The 15,540-nt window shown below is 40.7% G+C and overlaps 2 protein-coding genes across 7 annotated transcripts in view; one reads left to right on the top strand and one right to left on the bottom strand.

The window, feature by feature from the left end:
• Positions 1 to 15,540, top strand: part of LOC132796520 (uncharacterized) — a 53,402-nt gene that overhangs the window by 19,579 nt on the left and 18,283 nt on the right. For 2 of the 5 annotated variants that reach the window (XR_009633569.1, XM_060807716.1), the window contains exon 2: positions 6,707 to 6,738. Coding sequence is in view for 1 of the 5 variants with exons in the window: in XM_060807716.1 (XP_060663699.1) it covers positions 6,712 to 6,738 (27 nt within the window). In the remaining 4 variants the exon portion in view is untranslated. Of the gene's footprint in view, positions 1 to 6,706; positions 6,739 to 13,784; positions 13,833 to 14,077; positions 15,043 to 15,540 lie in introns of those variants that run through there. The other 3 variants (XR_009633568.1, XM_060807719.1, XM_060807717.1) reach the window with 3 other exon arrangements.
• LOC132796519 (uncharacterized) lies at positions 7,558 to 10,702 on the bottom strand. 2 transcript variants are annotated; one of them, XM_060807715.1, is made up of 2 exons: positions 10,623 to 10,702; positions 7,558 to 9,060 (listed from the first exon to the last, which is right to left on the bottom strand). In XM_060807715.1, the coding sequence occupies exon 2, from the start codon at positions 8,980 to 8,982 to the stop codon at positions 7,648 to 7,650; it is 1,335 nt and encodes a 444-aa protein (XP_060663698.1). In that variant the 5' UTR covers positions 8,983 to 9,060; positions 10,623 to 10,702; the 3' UTR covers positions 7,558 to 7,647. The 2 variants fall into 2 exon arrangements, with proteins under 2 accessions (XP_060663698.1, XP_060663697.1); XM_060807714.1 differs by lacking the exon at positions 10,623 to 10,702 and adding an exon at positions 9,694 to 10,069.

Below are 15,540 nucleotides of genomic sequence, written 5' to 3'. Positions count from 1 at the left end.
CAACTCCAATTACGTGTCGCCCTCCGTCTAGATGAAGGTAGCTTATTCTACCATATTTTTCGCATTTGCAGCTTTTTTACTTTTATTTTCTCTCTTTTTTTTGCAACAGCTGCCTGTCTTCTGAAAAACAAAAAATAAAGGGTCCTGCGTCTATGCAAAATAGTTAAAACCCCGCCTGGGCGTTTAGTCAGGCCTATCGGCTTAGGCCCTGACTGACTGCCATATGCAAAGTCCACTAGACAGACTCGGGTGTTTTAACTTTAACCGAAGCGTAACGCACGCCACACGCTATAGCCTGGCAACCCTGGAGAGTTACTTACTTATGATACTATTCTCCAGACAGAACGAAACACTTCACTTCCATTGTAAATTTGTTTGCGAAATCAATTCGGGACAAAATTGAGATCGAGGGTGACATTTTATATTTTTTTATGTGATAGTAGAGTTGGGGGGAGGAGGGTAACTCAGAACTTAACCCTAACACTGCATCTCTTTTGCATTCTCAAGGCGTTGAGCATTGAGCGTCGTGCATTTTCTTCATTAGCGCAAATGCGGAAAATTGCAAAGGATACAAAATCTTAATCCATCCGCTCGTCATTTAAATTTTTGCGCACTTCAACATAGGGTTGGGTAGTGTCAGGATCAGGGTCATACCCCAAGTTTAAGCTGTTTTCTTTTCTCTCACGGCTCTGCCGCAAATCCTATCGAAAGGGTTTTTACTCACTCACTCACTCGCGATCTCTGTCAAGTGAGCCGCACTTAATGAACTGCATAGCGCCCCTCTCAAGAAGATCTTCTAGATTTCTGCTCTGACAGTTTGCAATTGTTAAAATAATATTATCGGTGACATGACAGTCAGAAGGGTAGTGCAAAAAAAAAAGAAGCGAAAAGAATAGAACTCAGTGTGGAAGAACAGAACAGAAAAAAAACGACCTGACCCAGGCCCATAGATTTGCATTAATGATATGCTGCTGCAATGATGTGCCACATTTATCAGACTGACGTCTTATCCCGCTGCTCAAGTTATCTGCAAAAAACGAAGGTATCGCAGTAATTATTGCAACCCATCGATGCATGATGATGATATACGCTCTGATCTTCGCTCTAAAGGATCAAAGACATATGCAGATCAGTGTCTGCTCATTGATTGATCATCGTTTATCATTTATCATACAGAGCAGCGGCACATATTATTCATTTTTCTGTTGGCAACAGTTCAATTAGCTTTTCCGAAATTTAAATAAAATTTTAATTAATTTTGCAAATTTACTATGAGAAATTGAATCGCATTCCTTGGTATATTTTGTATATGGTATATACCAAGTATAGCTTTCGGTATATCCATTTGGTATATTTTATGAATAATATCTCAATGTTTTTTTATACCCGCTACCCATAGGGTAGAAGGGTATTATAACTTTGTGCCGGCAAGAAATGTAGAAGGAGGCATCTCCGACCCTATAAAGTATATATATTCTTGATCAGCGTCAACAACCGAGACGATCTAGCCATGTCCGTCTGTCCGTCTGTGTGTCTGTCCGTCTGTCCGTATGAACACCTAGATCTCAGAGACTATAAGAGATAGAGCTATAATTTTTTTTCGACAGCTTTTGTTATGTTTGCACTCAGATCAAGTTTGTTTCAAATGTTTGCCACGCCCACTTCCGCCCCCGCAAATCAAAAAATCAAATAAGAAGCGTAATTTTAAAGCTAGAGTTATGAATTTTGGTATATACAATAACTACTATAGTAGTTATGATTCCTGAAAATTTGGTTGCGATCAGATAGCTTTCTTACTTGTTCTTTTATTGTTACAGTTGAGCATACTTTACTGTAGCTTTCTTACTTGTTTATTTTTATATGTTAAGTTCAAGTTTATTTTATTTTATTTTCTTTGCCCTGTTCTTGGCTGACAGCAGTTGCTTTGCATTTTGTTGAACATGTGGCCAACAGCTCAACTGGTCAATGGATCAACTAGTCAACTAGTCAACTGCTCAATTGGTCAATTGGTCGATAGGTCGTTGAGCCAGCTCGTTGTTGACCTTTACACCTGCTGTCGAGAGCTGGCCAAATGCTGATGAGTGGTTAGAGCTGCAAATAACATGTTATATGAAGTGTGTTTTTGCCTTAAATTGGTCTCCTTTCTTTCGGTTTTTCGTCTTCGTCTTTGTTTTTATTTTCGAAGTTTCTCTTTTATGCGAGTGCGCGGGATGCGTCACAAACATAATAATTGGGGGCCAAGGATGTAGAGCAAACGGAGACGACAGGTTTTACTTAACAGCTATTGAGAATTTATGGCACGCAGAGCACAACAGGTGAAATTTGAGTTTAGTTTGTCGAAGGATACGGCTTGTTAGAGCCTTGCAGACTCGACTAAGGACTGAGGACTGAGGCTAGGACATGCATAGTTAGCGCCTTGATATTGATGGGCGTTATTAGGGATGCGATTACAAGATGCAACACAAAATATAACAACACCAACAAAAAAAAAAAATACTGTCGAGCGACCCGCACGTCCAACACATCGAACGCAGGACATGCCAATCGAAAGTCCTTTCTTCCTTTCCTCTCTTGACAGCACAGTCGCCATAACGGTTCTTGCTGACAGTGTCCTGCATATAGTACTTTCTGCCAATACCCTATAAATATCGTTTATAAACGGGTAGCAGCGATCTGATGAGATTCAATAGCAGCAAAAGTTTTATGTATGCACATTTTCTTGTCTCTCAATTAATTTCAAATGTGTTTAAAACACAAGAGTAAAGAAATTTTGTCTGCCTTTTGCTAAAGCTTAATAATATTTATGAAAATATCAAAACTCAAAACAGTGGTCGAATAACTTGGGCCTATATTATTAGGAAATTATTTGTTCGCTGGTTTTGCATGTTCACATTTTCATATACTATATTATATATTATTGAATTAATAATGATATATATGAAATTCTTATCATTAAAGATGATTTAAAAAATGTTAACCAGCTGAAGTGTTGAACTTTAAATCGATTTTGGGAGTAATTGTACATCTTTTGAACTGATTTCAACTTAGGAACAGAACTGAACTAAATATGTTATACGTACAATTTCTACTTTGGCAGGGTAATTAAACCTTCAACTAATATCAACATCTTAAAGGATTCAATACATATATAGAAAATAACGTAACGATCTGCAATTCGAACTCATCTACTAAACCAACCTCAAAACTATGGTAATTAAGATTTCGAAAATAAGTCGCAACATTCAGCTTATTGCGAAAGTATATTTAATTTTGTAAACGTTGTTTTTATACGATGACTAATTATATTTCCATATTCTTAAGTTATAGATTATAAATAGATTGTTACAGCTTACATCGAACTTTACAAGGTAACTGTTGGTGTTGGAGTTATAAATTAAAAACTTTCCAGAACGTTTCCACATTTTCATTTTCTTAAGTTAAGTTACTTACAGGGTAAGTGTTAGTCCACACTTGTTTTGAGTTTCTTGTTGCACATGTTTACACATTTGCACGTCGAGTGACGTCGACTTCCTGACAACAAACGCGAGTCAAAGACAGATCGACAGGACATGCAGGACATGCAGGACTTAGCAGTAAGCAACCGCCCGCTCGTTTGCTCGATCGCTTGCAGTTTCGTCCTGTTCTGTCCTGTGCTTGGGTTGTTTCATTGTTTTCGCCAGTTTTTGCAACTGTTTCGCCCGCGAATCGCGATGGCAATGCGGCGATAAGAGGCCGGAGGACAATGACAGCCAGGGGAGTGGGGCAGGGACAGAGGCACGCGTGCGTGGCCAACGCGACGCAAGCGGGCGGCCACTCTCTCTCTCTTTCTCTCTCTCTCTATCACTCTCTATCTTTCTCTCCATGCACCTAGCGAGGGGAGTGAGAAAACAACAAACGACAAACGACAAAAAAAAAGTGCGGGTCGAAAGGTGCGTCAAGAGTTTCGACTCGACTCGACTCGAGTCGACTCGACTTTTGTCACTCGCTGCAAAATCAAGCGGGTGCACTGCGAGTCTATTGAAGTAGATGGATTGGACTTTGTTGCGGATAGTGCAATGTTTGTTGCTGTTTCAATTTACAGACACGTTTTGTGGCACTCGACACGAACGTTTAAATCGCAATTAGAGTTGAAAGTGTGCCCGCTTTTACGAGTAATGGCCAACACATTTTCCACAATTTTCACAAACAAAAGTGTGCCATCAAATGGGTTTTTCAATCCAATGCGAGTGAGAGATCATCGTTTTGCCATTGTCCAGATACCTCACACCTCACTCTATTAACTGCAGCTACCCCTCGTTCACTTTAGAAAAGAGATAATAAGAGAAAGAGTGTGAAGTGTGCTAAATCTGTAGGGGCGTTTTCACTATAACATGAATTCAATTGATCCTCAGCGGATCTCGATTGAATTGTATTGCAATTGAGTTGCCAAATGTCGCTGTCTATTTTCAAGCACTTTCTAGAAATTATTGAACCCAATTCCAAAGTGTTTAACACATTTGATAATTGCATTTTCAGCTGGGTTCAAGATTCGAATCTTTTACTGTCTGACTAACTAACAATAGAATTTTTTCGATAGGTGCATAAAAACTATTATTATTTTCTTTTTTTAACATCGAAAAGTTCTTATATCAAGATTTGCAATCTTCTTTTCGAACTAGAATGAAAACGTCTTCTTTAATCAAGGTTTTAATCTTAAAATGCAAATTTAGCATAAGAATCTTGATTTAAGATTGTTTTATTTTAAGATTGCAAATCTTGATTTAAGAACTTTTCGATCTTAAAAAGAAATAATAATGATTTTATCAATCTAGATTTTTCTTTCTCTGTATGCATTTGAAAAATTATAAATAAAGTCGCAATTTTAACTTATTAAATGTTTTGCTATTTATTCTGAAATTTTTAGAATAGTTTTGAGCGCATTCTTTTTGAATAAATTGAAATTTATGGTCCCATGGTAATAGATTGTTATTAAGAATTTTAACTACAACATTTGAACAGAATTTAAGTGACAACTTCGCTAGATGTTTTAAAGATTATTGTGCAGAACATTTTTCAATCTCCCCTTATACATTAAGTGAACTTTAATCACCGGTTGTTAGTCATTAAAGTTAAAATTCATAAGTATCGCTGGGCACCTCGATTTCGAGCTGTTCATGTAGTTGAATTATAAACCGTTTCAATAACAATCTAAATAAAATTAAAGAGCTGCCTGTTAAATGAGACGGTAAGTCTGTGGAGTGGCAAGACGAGATGAGTTGCCTTGAGTTAAGTTGAGTTGAGTTGAGAGTCGCATCAGTGACAATGACAATGACGGCCAACAAAGAGGCCATCATTAGAGAACCAGATAATAATTGTGCAACTGCCCAAAACAAGTAGAAGTAGAACATATTATACATAAGTAGAAACAGAAGTGAGACGGACAGACGGACGGACGGACGGACGGACAGACGGACAGACTGAACCGAACATAAAAAGTGAAATGAAAGGTGAACGCATAAAAAACAATGATGTACGCGTAGTTGGTTGTTGTAACCTTTTCTGTGATTTGCCTTTGTTCGTCTCCGCTAAAAGGGAAAACCAAACCTGTCCCCGTCTAATAATTTGTGCGCTGACTGGAGCCTGTCCGGAAGTATGTTTTTTTGGGAAAAGGGTATGACATGAGGAAAATACCTGCACAATATTTGTGTTGTTCCGTCTTCTGTTTTCTGTTTTCTATTTTTTATTTATGTTTTTTGTCGTTGATCTGTTGAGCTGACCTTTTGGCAATTGTGAACTCGCATCAATGTCCAGACATATCACATCATAAGGTACTTATGTATAATAGTTTACAGTTGTTCCATCAGTCCCAAACAGATGTCTGGCCAGCTCTTTCTCCTCCTCCCTCTCCCTCTCCCTCTCCCTCTGTCCAGAGTCTTGGAATGCCGATGCATGTTTTCCGCTCTACTGAGCATTACCCTGGGAACTGATCTACATACGAGTCAGACAGGGAGAGAGAGAGAGAGTGCGAGTGAGAAACGTGTTAACGCTTTAGTTAGCCCATCTCTATTGGGCTTGACCATTGCAAGATTAAGACAAGGGCTCGGCTCATGGGATAGATGCATTGAATTTACATAACCCTCCGATGTTATGACAGCTCATTTAACGCCGGCCCAATTATGAGAACTGTCGCTTATTCCCAATTGAATGGCCAATGGGCCCTGAAGATACGCGTCGCACACACACATACACACACACACACACACACACACACACACACACACACACACCTGAATCCTCCGAAAACTTGACCAACTTCTTGAGCTAATGAGGGACGTCTACCTCAACATGCTAATTTGCTCAGCTGTGGGAACTACTTAAAGACTCTCATTTAACCCAATTTATTTGGCTCATTTCGCTGGCAAATTGGTTTGCGATTTCCAACTCCACATGACGTATTCGAAACTTTGAAAGCTTTACAGGTTTTATTCAACATATGACAGAATTTCGTGTATTCCTTTCTAATTACGAGTATGAAGGATTTTTTTTTAAAGAATGCATTTTAACTGGTTTTTAGTTGTATTTAATGAAGTGTTTATTGGGTCACAAAGAATATTTCTAAGAGTATCTTTTATATATTTCAGTTATATTATGTAATATTTAATTTAAGTATATTTTATTAATGCATTTTTATAATTATATTAATGTTTATCATTCTTTTTGTCCTTAGATTTCATGGCTTCATTTATACTACATATAAGTGTAAGTAGTACATTATTTATTATTATTTTCTTAATATATTTCAAAATCTCATATCGTAAGATCTCGCTCTTCAATTGAATAACTTTTATCTTTTATTTTTTGCTGCAATATTATTTTCTTTTTCTCTGCTGATTTCTTCTTACTTTCAAGTACTTTCATTTTTATCAGTTAGTTTCTTTAGTTTTATTCCGCAACTTAATTAGAGCTGATAAACCTGCATTCGTTATTCGTTTCATAAGCTCGTTCAACTGTTGGCCATAAACTTGGTTGGCCCACATAATATTAACCGCAAGCCCCTCAATTAGGTGCTGATATCGTTCCCTCTTTCTCTCTCTCTGTCTGTCTTGGTCTCTTTCTGGGCATTCTTGGGAGTTATCAAGGCATAAAAACGCCCATTACGACCCAGACGCTGTGGGAAAGACTTGTTCTTGCAGCGGGGTGCGGGGTGCGGAGTGTGGCCCGTGTATTCTCCTTTGCTTCCTTTGCTCGGTCTGGAAGACTTGAAGACTTGAAGACCATGCGCCACGCATCGTTGGACTTTCAAGAGGTTGTTTTGCATTTAATGCTGGTTCCTTTGCGTCTTTTGTGGTTTAAGCAAAGTCGTCATAAAATTATGAAGGCAACACCACGATCCATTGCACGATTCTTGAGTCAGGTAATCGGTGTACTGTGGGAATGCCTCAGGAAGAGTCAGGAACTCTGAAACTCTGCTCATTAAGAAACCCATTGAAAACATTTCCATTTCCATTTCGATTTCCATAATATAATTGTTTAGTTTTTATTTCTCAAAAAAAATGCTCTTAAATTAATAAAAAAAAGTAAAAAAAAAAGTTGTTATATCTAAGTGATCCGTGTGGGATTAGTTGATCCATGAACCCTGATATAAATTACTGTATAATTTATGTGGAATCAGCTGTCGTCGTTGAGCGAGAAACTTAGACGTCGCTTAGTCGCATCCCTCGCCTCCGAGTGCAGCCAAATCGCATCCAGCTTGCAGGCTGCCTCCTGCTCCTCATCGCCCAGTCCACATCCACGTCCACGTCCCAGCGACAGCTCCTCCTCCAGATCAAGCTCACAGTCACTTGTCGAGTTGTGACCGCTGTCGGGACTGATGTGGCGCTGCTTGGAACGCGAACTGCAAGTGCTGGATGTGGATGTGGCATGTGGCAGCTTCTTCTGGGCGGAGCGTGAGGCAGCCGCGAGCAGCTTCTGCGCCGATTGCCTAACACTCGACGAGATCTTCGTGGTGATCTTCCGCTTGCGTCGCACCACGCGCTGTCTCCTCAGCTGCAGCTGCAGCGAGCGGCGTCCCTGCTTCACTCCCAATCCTGACTGTGGCTGTGGCTGTGGGGAGCACACCTCTCGCTCCTCGTAGCCATCGGGATTGATGCTCGATCGAGCTGGAGGTGATGATTGCCAGTACTCGCGGAGATCGCTGGCTGGATCGAATGCGGGTCGATAGGTGGGCGAGTGGACGACTCCAGTGGAGAGGAGACGTTGTTGATGCTGATGCTGGTGACGATGTCGCAGTCGCTGGCGACATCTAGGACGACCTGCTGCTGCTCCTAATCCACTTGGTGGCTTACGCGTGCTCTCGAGAATGGCATCGATCATCCGCTCAAGCGTCACGTCGCCCATTTGTGTAGAACTCAAGGTGGGTTCCACTGAGGGCGCATCTCCCGCCTCTGTTGAGACGGAGGGCAAGGGTTGGGGAATGGACTTCTGCTCGAGGTAGCGTGGCTTCTCGAAGTAGCTGTCGGGGATGCCGATGCCACGCAGGGCGAGCAGAGGTCCTGGAATGATGTTGTTGCTCTGGATCTCCTGGTTCGTCCGGTAGCTGGGCGAGTACTCCGCCTCAAAGGTGGGCAGCGTGGATGCATAGACCGTTGTTGGCTTCAGCTGAAGCTGGCTGCGGCAGCGTTGCACCTGAGGAGTCGTTGTGGTTGTGGTGTTAGTTGTGGTCTGCAGTGGCGACATGTTGATGATGTTGCTCAGATCTCTGAGCAGTGGCGTCCGTGTCGAGGCAGCTGGCAATGGAGTGGAGGTCGAGGTCAGCTCGATGTTCTCCTTGCCCAGGCCAAGCGGACAGTGACGCTTCGCCTTGACGCGCTGCATCAACAAGGGCGTCGCAGTGGGGGAACGGCATGGGGAGCAGGAGGGAGTGGGGGAAGTGGAAGTGGAAGCAGCATCGGAAGCCTTGTCCAGGTAGGAAGGACGTGGCTGGTTGACAGCCCACTTGAGCATCTTTTTGGTCTGCTTCTACAGTTTATTCCACTTTTTTCCCGCTTCAGTTGGGTCCTCTTTAGTTGTTGTGGGTGTCGTCTGCAAAGTGCGGGAGGAAGAAAAGTGGTTCGGTTAGTTTCGCGCTGTTGAATAGTGCGTGCGTGTGCGTCTGAGTGTGAGCGTGTGTGTGTGTGTCTGTCTGTCTGTGTGTGTTCGCGAATTCCTTTTGTCGTTTAGTCTTTTGGCTTTTTGGCTCTTTGTTTGCATTCATTGGCAGCCTTAAGTTGCCGGACGAGTATTTTTTTGGCGCGCTTTTTGGCTCTTGCTCTATCCATATATGGATAAAATACACACACACGAAATCAACGAAGCGGCAGAAATGAAATCAGAACAAGAATTCAACAATTTTTGTGTTGTATAGTATGAAACACCGCCCGCCGCCGTAGGCTTTCGAATGAGAGTATTGGCATCCCTTTTCATTCCATTTACATGCAATTAACTTCCCAATGGGCTGCTGGGCGAAATACCCCCGTTTTGGGAAATGTTGGAAATTGCATTGAATTTGATATGCACAATTATGTTGATGGAATGCAAAACAACATGGCATAGAAGTGTGTTATATTCCAAGGAATTCCAAAAGCTCATGCTGAGCTTCCAAAGCGGCATTTGTCCAAGGTCCGTTCGGATTTGTATTTCGTTTTTCATTCAACACTTTTTGCTTTTATTAATTACCTTTTTGCACGATCTGTATGGTTTGCTTTTTGTGTATGTCACAAATAAAAAAAAATAAATAAATAAAATATTTGCAAATTACAAAGTGAGATTTGTGCCGACTACGCGATTGATTTTTGTTTCATGCGATTTTCGATGCGCTGCGAGGCGAGGCACGTGCGTTCTGTTCGAATAGCAATTGCAGACTGATTTGACTCTCAGCACAGCGTTCGCTTAGCTGCGCGCACTGAGAACGCCGGCTCTGCTAATGCAGTAAACGTGTTGCGTGGATAGCCGAATGGTGAGTATGAGAGAGCCCAAAACGAGAGAGAGCACAGTGGCTAGAGAGTCAAGGTGAGTGCGCAACTGCAACAGTGTTTTAATGCAAAAGGTAGTTCCGCATTGCAGAGAGAGAGAGAGAGAGAGGAAGAGAGCGAGAGTGGCTTAAGCGCAGGCGCAAATCTGCATACGTACGTGTGGGAGTGTGTTGGTTGTCAAAGGAGTAACAAGTAGAGTAAAAGAGTTAAGAACGAGCCAAAATGAGCGCTGCTTAAGTTTGGCATGGAAAATGTTGATTGATGTAATAGTTAAAAAAAAAAATGAATTAATAATACAAATATATTCCAAGCAAGGACAATGAAATATCACAATATAACATTTAATTTAATTTGATAATTTTCGTGATCTTTGCTGGCAGCGGTTTAGGGCAGTATAACAGCTTTGCCAAAATAACTGTCATATATGTATATGACAGATGTTCTCCGCTATATCTTACTCACATTTTGCACAACTCGATGTAAAAGATATGCTATCTTGACCATGTTAGCAGATTACATTGTTGCCATTCAGGGGCCCAAAACATTGGCCAAAAAAAAAAGGAAAAACAAAACAAAAACGGAAACTCACACGCAGTTGGTCAGTCAGCGTCAAGGTGAATGGCGAGTACTCACAGTATGGCAAAAGAAGGTATCGTCTGTGGTATCGTTTCATCTATCTTGATATCAGTCCAGTGTGTGTGTGCGTGTGCGTGTGCGTGTGTGTCTCTGTATGAGTGTGTGTGCTTAGCTGCGCCAGCTGCTCCTTTGCTGCTTACGCCACAAAACATAATTTTCAATTACCTTTCTCGCAGCGTGTGGCTCCTTTCACCTTCGAATTTTCGCCAAGAAAAGGACAACACACGCACACAAACACGCACACACACAGACCATTGTACAATTTAGCTCATTGTTTATGGGACAAGCGCCGACGCCGTCTCTGCCGACGTCGCTGCTGCTGCTGTTGCTGAGAAAAAGAAAATGTTGTGGAAAATTGTGCAATTGTTTCGCAATTTATTGGTGAAAGGGCTCGGCTTCATCCTGCGACTTCGACGACTTCGGCTCTTGGGCACCGAACTTCCTGCGTCGCTGTCCCCGCAGCAACGTCAGCGTCAGCGTCAACGCCAACTGCGACGCAAACGTTTCTTTCTCTCTCTCTCTTCATTCAGTGGAATGTTTATAAGCGTAAATTTATGAGACTTCTGAATCTGGATCTCGCGTCTCAAGACAGCTGTGCAGCAAACAGTTATTTCTCTGGAAAGAGATAGCAATATATTTATGTATAGTATATAGTTAGAGCAAGTCGAAATCATTTCGTCGACTTTATTGCCAAAAACTTCCTGCATGAGAATTTATTGCGTACTTTGGTCGAAATCAATTGAAAGGATTTCTTGCAATTTCTATTTCCGGATGGAGACCACACTGAGTGTGGACACTTGGCTCTCAATGCAATTGATTCTATTCCATTCAACTATTATTTCCCAGCTGAAGAACTATATAATAGTATTATCTCATCAAGTATTTTACGACCTGTCTACGAGAAGTTGTCAGCTATTTACTAACAATTGCATTTCGGAAATTAAAGTAAAGAACTTTTCGGTTGGTTCATAAATAAGTTAGTTTTTTTGCTTAGTTAGTTAAATTTCTAAATAATAAACGGAATTTAATAGATTGGTAACTCTTTAATGTAAAAACAAGTCAGAAAGCTACAGTCGAGTGTACTCGACTGTGAGATACCCGCTACCCACTTTGAATAACAGAAATAGATTTTGCGAATATACTGCAAAAATACAGAAAATATACCAAATGGTATATTTGGTATATCGATGCAGTACCGCATTCAAAATATACCATAGACGGCACAATATTCCAGATAGTCTTTCTAAAATAACTTCGACAATTTTTATTTGATCGCAACCATATTTTCAGGAATCATAAGTATTATAGTAGTTATTGTATATACCAAAACTCGCAACTCTAGCTGAAACAAACTTGATCTGCGTGCAAACATAACAAATGCTGTCGAAAAAAAAAATATAGCTCTATCTCTTATGGTCTCTGAGATCTAGGTGTTCATACGGACAGACGGACAGACACACAGACGGACAGACGGACATGGCTAGATCGTCTCGGCTGTTGACGCTGATCAAGAATATATATACTTTATAGGGTCGGAGATGCCTTCTTCTACCTGTTACATACATTTCCTGCCGGCACAAAGTTATAACACCCTTCTACCAATGGGTAGCGGGTCTAAAAACTATATAGAAGTTGTACTTTCAATAAGTTTGAACTTTATTTATGAGATAGTTTAATCCCTCTCAAGATTTATGCAATCTTTTCGATGTATACAAATAATTTAAATAAGAAAGAGAGAATATGAATTATTTCAACTGTTTTTTTTTATGCTCGTAGTAAATAGGTTTCATTATATTTTAGTTGTAATACAAAATTCTCAATTCTCACACTTTTAATGCGTTCTTAAGATCTACTCGAGTTTGTAATTTGCTCTCTATCTATGCAGATCCTTAGATTGTGCGTAACAAATAGTCCAGCTGTGTTTTGTTGATCGCAATTTGGAGCAATGAATAAATCTAAAAAAGTGACAGAACTGAGAATAAATCAATAGAACGGTCAAAGAATGGCCCGGTTTCAGAATCTACCGATTGTCCTGAAGACCGCGCGCGCTCTGTTCAAGAGGCAGCTGCAGCAAGGATCCTCACAATAATCTGTCGTCTTGTCAGGCATTGAATCAAAGCCAATTTAACGCATTGGTCACTATAACGCCCCTGCCCCAGGCGCGAGAGAAAGAAGGAGACGCAGAGGGAGAGGGAGAGGGAGAGCGGGGTTACCGGGAAGATAAATTAGGGCATGGGCAACGCCTTGAAGGGAATCCGTTCGTTGCCGTTGTCGTCTAATAAATTGCCCAACAATTGTGCAATTTCTCATATACGAAAATTGCGAAAAATGTTCTCCGATTTCCAATTTCCAATTTCCAATTTTCTCCCGACTTCACGCTCCGATTTGCTACCGTTTTTTTTCCTACCATTTTCTACATTATTTATTTATTTTTTTGTACTTTTCCTTGACGGGCGTTTTTCCTCGCACACGCAAACACAGGGCGAGAGAGAGAGAGGGGACATCAAGGACATCAAGATAAGGTAGGCAAAAGGACGAGAGGTAGGCTAATCTTAAATCACACGGCTAGCGCCAAGAAGTATTGTAGTACTCCCTGTCCCGAGAAACCGAGAAACCGAGAAACAGCTGTGTGGGATTAAGAGCTCGTGCTACCTTCACCCTCCCCTCCCCTCCTCCCTCTGCTGCGCGTTTTACCGTCTTGGCCATAATTTAGAATCTCAAACGTCGTCCCGCTTCGTCTCCCTCATATCATACGCATACACATATCCTGTCATATCCCCATATATAATATACAACTCATACTTTTCTCAACTCGTAGTTCCCTCAGGCAACGTCGGCATTTTGTTCTTCTCTTTTATTTCTTGTGTAATTCTCGGTGATTGATTTGAGAAAGGCGTGCGTTTCATATAAATTAGATATCAGAAGGCCATTTGTATGAATTTGTTATACAAATCGCTTAACACAATTTCAAGAATCGAAAATATGCACAATTATTATTAGGGACATTTATTGAAAAACTAAACGGGATAAAACGAAGGAATTTGACAAAATTATAGAAATACAAAATACATTTTAAAAGAATAATGCCCAATTTCTATTTAATACAAGGTTTCTTATAAAAATTCCTAATCTAATAAAAGTTGAACCCTTTTTTTTTAGGAAAACACCTCTTTAAGAGACACAACAAATCAACGAGTATAAAACTCTGTAAGTACAATAAATTTACTTATTTTTTAAAGTAGAAAACTCTTTTGAGATGTGAGATTTACATATATTATATCTCAGATATATTCAAATATGTAGTATTAATGGACATTAAGAATTTCTTTTAAGGATTCTTATTCCAATTCCAGTTTACAAGTAGTTTTATATAATCTTGAAGGTTGTTAAATCTTAAGAAACTTCTCTATACTTTATATGTTTAAGTAGGCTAAGGTAATTTCATTGAACAGTCGAGAACAGTCAGAATTGAAACTAATTCTGCTAGTCTCTCGAAATGATCAACGACTTAAGAAGATGGATAGATGGAGTGGATCTAGTAGATCTTATTCTGCTGGCCTTGATGATCTCAGGCATCCTGGTGATGAACGCTATTGAGGATGCATTCAAGAGTTGTGTGCTACTTGCCACAATGGAATATTACCTGGCGAGGAAAAGTGAAGTGATTTCCTTGGATGCTAACGTCGCTTTCACCGTGCTGATCACAGCAAGCGCATTGTTGTTCCTTGGCATGAATTGGCTGCGACGTTCCCTCTGGCGGGAGTATGAGGAAGTTGCAGAGGCGAACGATTACTTCCTCAACATATTCAGAATGCACATGTGGCAACACTATGTTAACCTTGCGCTGCTCGATGATAATGACAATCAAATGATTGCCAACGATTGAAGGCAACTGCTTTCAATGTTTATTTCAATTAAAGCGCGTGAGTTCAACTTGCAGTTTCCAGTTTCAATTCAACTACACAACGTGATCGTGATTTGCATTTGGTCGCTCTCACATTGTCTTGCTCTCTCGCTGCATGCCGGCACAGCAACACAAGCAACAGCAGTAGCGCAGAGAGAGAGAGAGAGTGAGCGAGTGTGAGAACGAGAGAAAGCGCGTGTTCTTTGCGTCGGTGGTTGTTGGTGCTCTCAACCAGAGCTGAGCACGCAATATGCCGTGCCAGCACAGAATCAGTCACATTGCGTCTGCTCAACTGACAGCACGTCGTCGTTCCAACGTTCCGTAATATAATTCTTTTTTTTTTGTATTTTTGGCGCATTGCTTACCACCAAAATTTGTGTTTCGCTATTTTTTTTTTGCTGTTCCGTGTGCCTGGGAATATTACGAAAATTATTTGACTTTGCCGTGAAAATATTGTGCATGTGAGCCAAAGTTCTTTTTTTTGGCATAAATCAAGAAGGAGAGAACGAAAAGGTAAAGATAAGACAAGTGCAAAAGAGAGTTAAAACTTAGTGGAAGCAGACAGTCAACGAAGCATGAGAAGCGTATCGAGAGTGTGTTAGTGTGCTGTGTGAGAAACTTAATTAAAAAAAAAAAACACCCCAACCCCAAAAGTCCCATTTCGAAATGCAAAAATCATTGCATAAAATTTCGTATAATTTAAAGCGCGTGCGCCGCGTTTCGCTTGCGCTTCGGCTGCCCTCACTTCAGCTTCAGCTTCAGCTTCGGCCTTAGCTTCGGCTTTGGCTTTAGTCGCGCACTGCGATACTGGAACTCGAAAGTCTGGAAGTGGAAGTGAAGTGCGCTTAAGAGCGAAACGTGGCGGCAAAATGCGCAAAATGCTTTTGGTCTCGAGATGCTCAAGAGATTTGCAAATTCAATTCCACTTTCCACTTGAAACCATTTGCGATATATTTCGCGTATATACATATATTCATATGCATATGTATTTGTTGAAATGGCCAGCAACAA

This window comes from Drosophila nasuta, chromosome X (genome assembly GCF_023558535.2).
Source record: "Drosophila nasuta strain 15112-1781.00 chromosome X, ASM2355853v1, whole genome shotgun sequence".
Classification (NCBI taxonomy): Eukaryota; Metazoa; Arthropoda; class Insecta; order Diptera; family Drosophilidae; genus Drosophila; species Drosophila nasuta.
The sequence above is the reverse complement of the archived record's forward strand: the minus strand, read 5'-3'. Positions and strand labels throughout refer to the sequence as shown.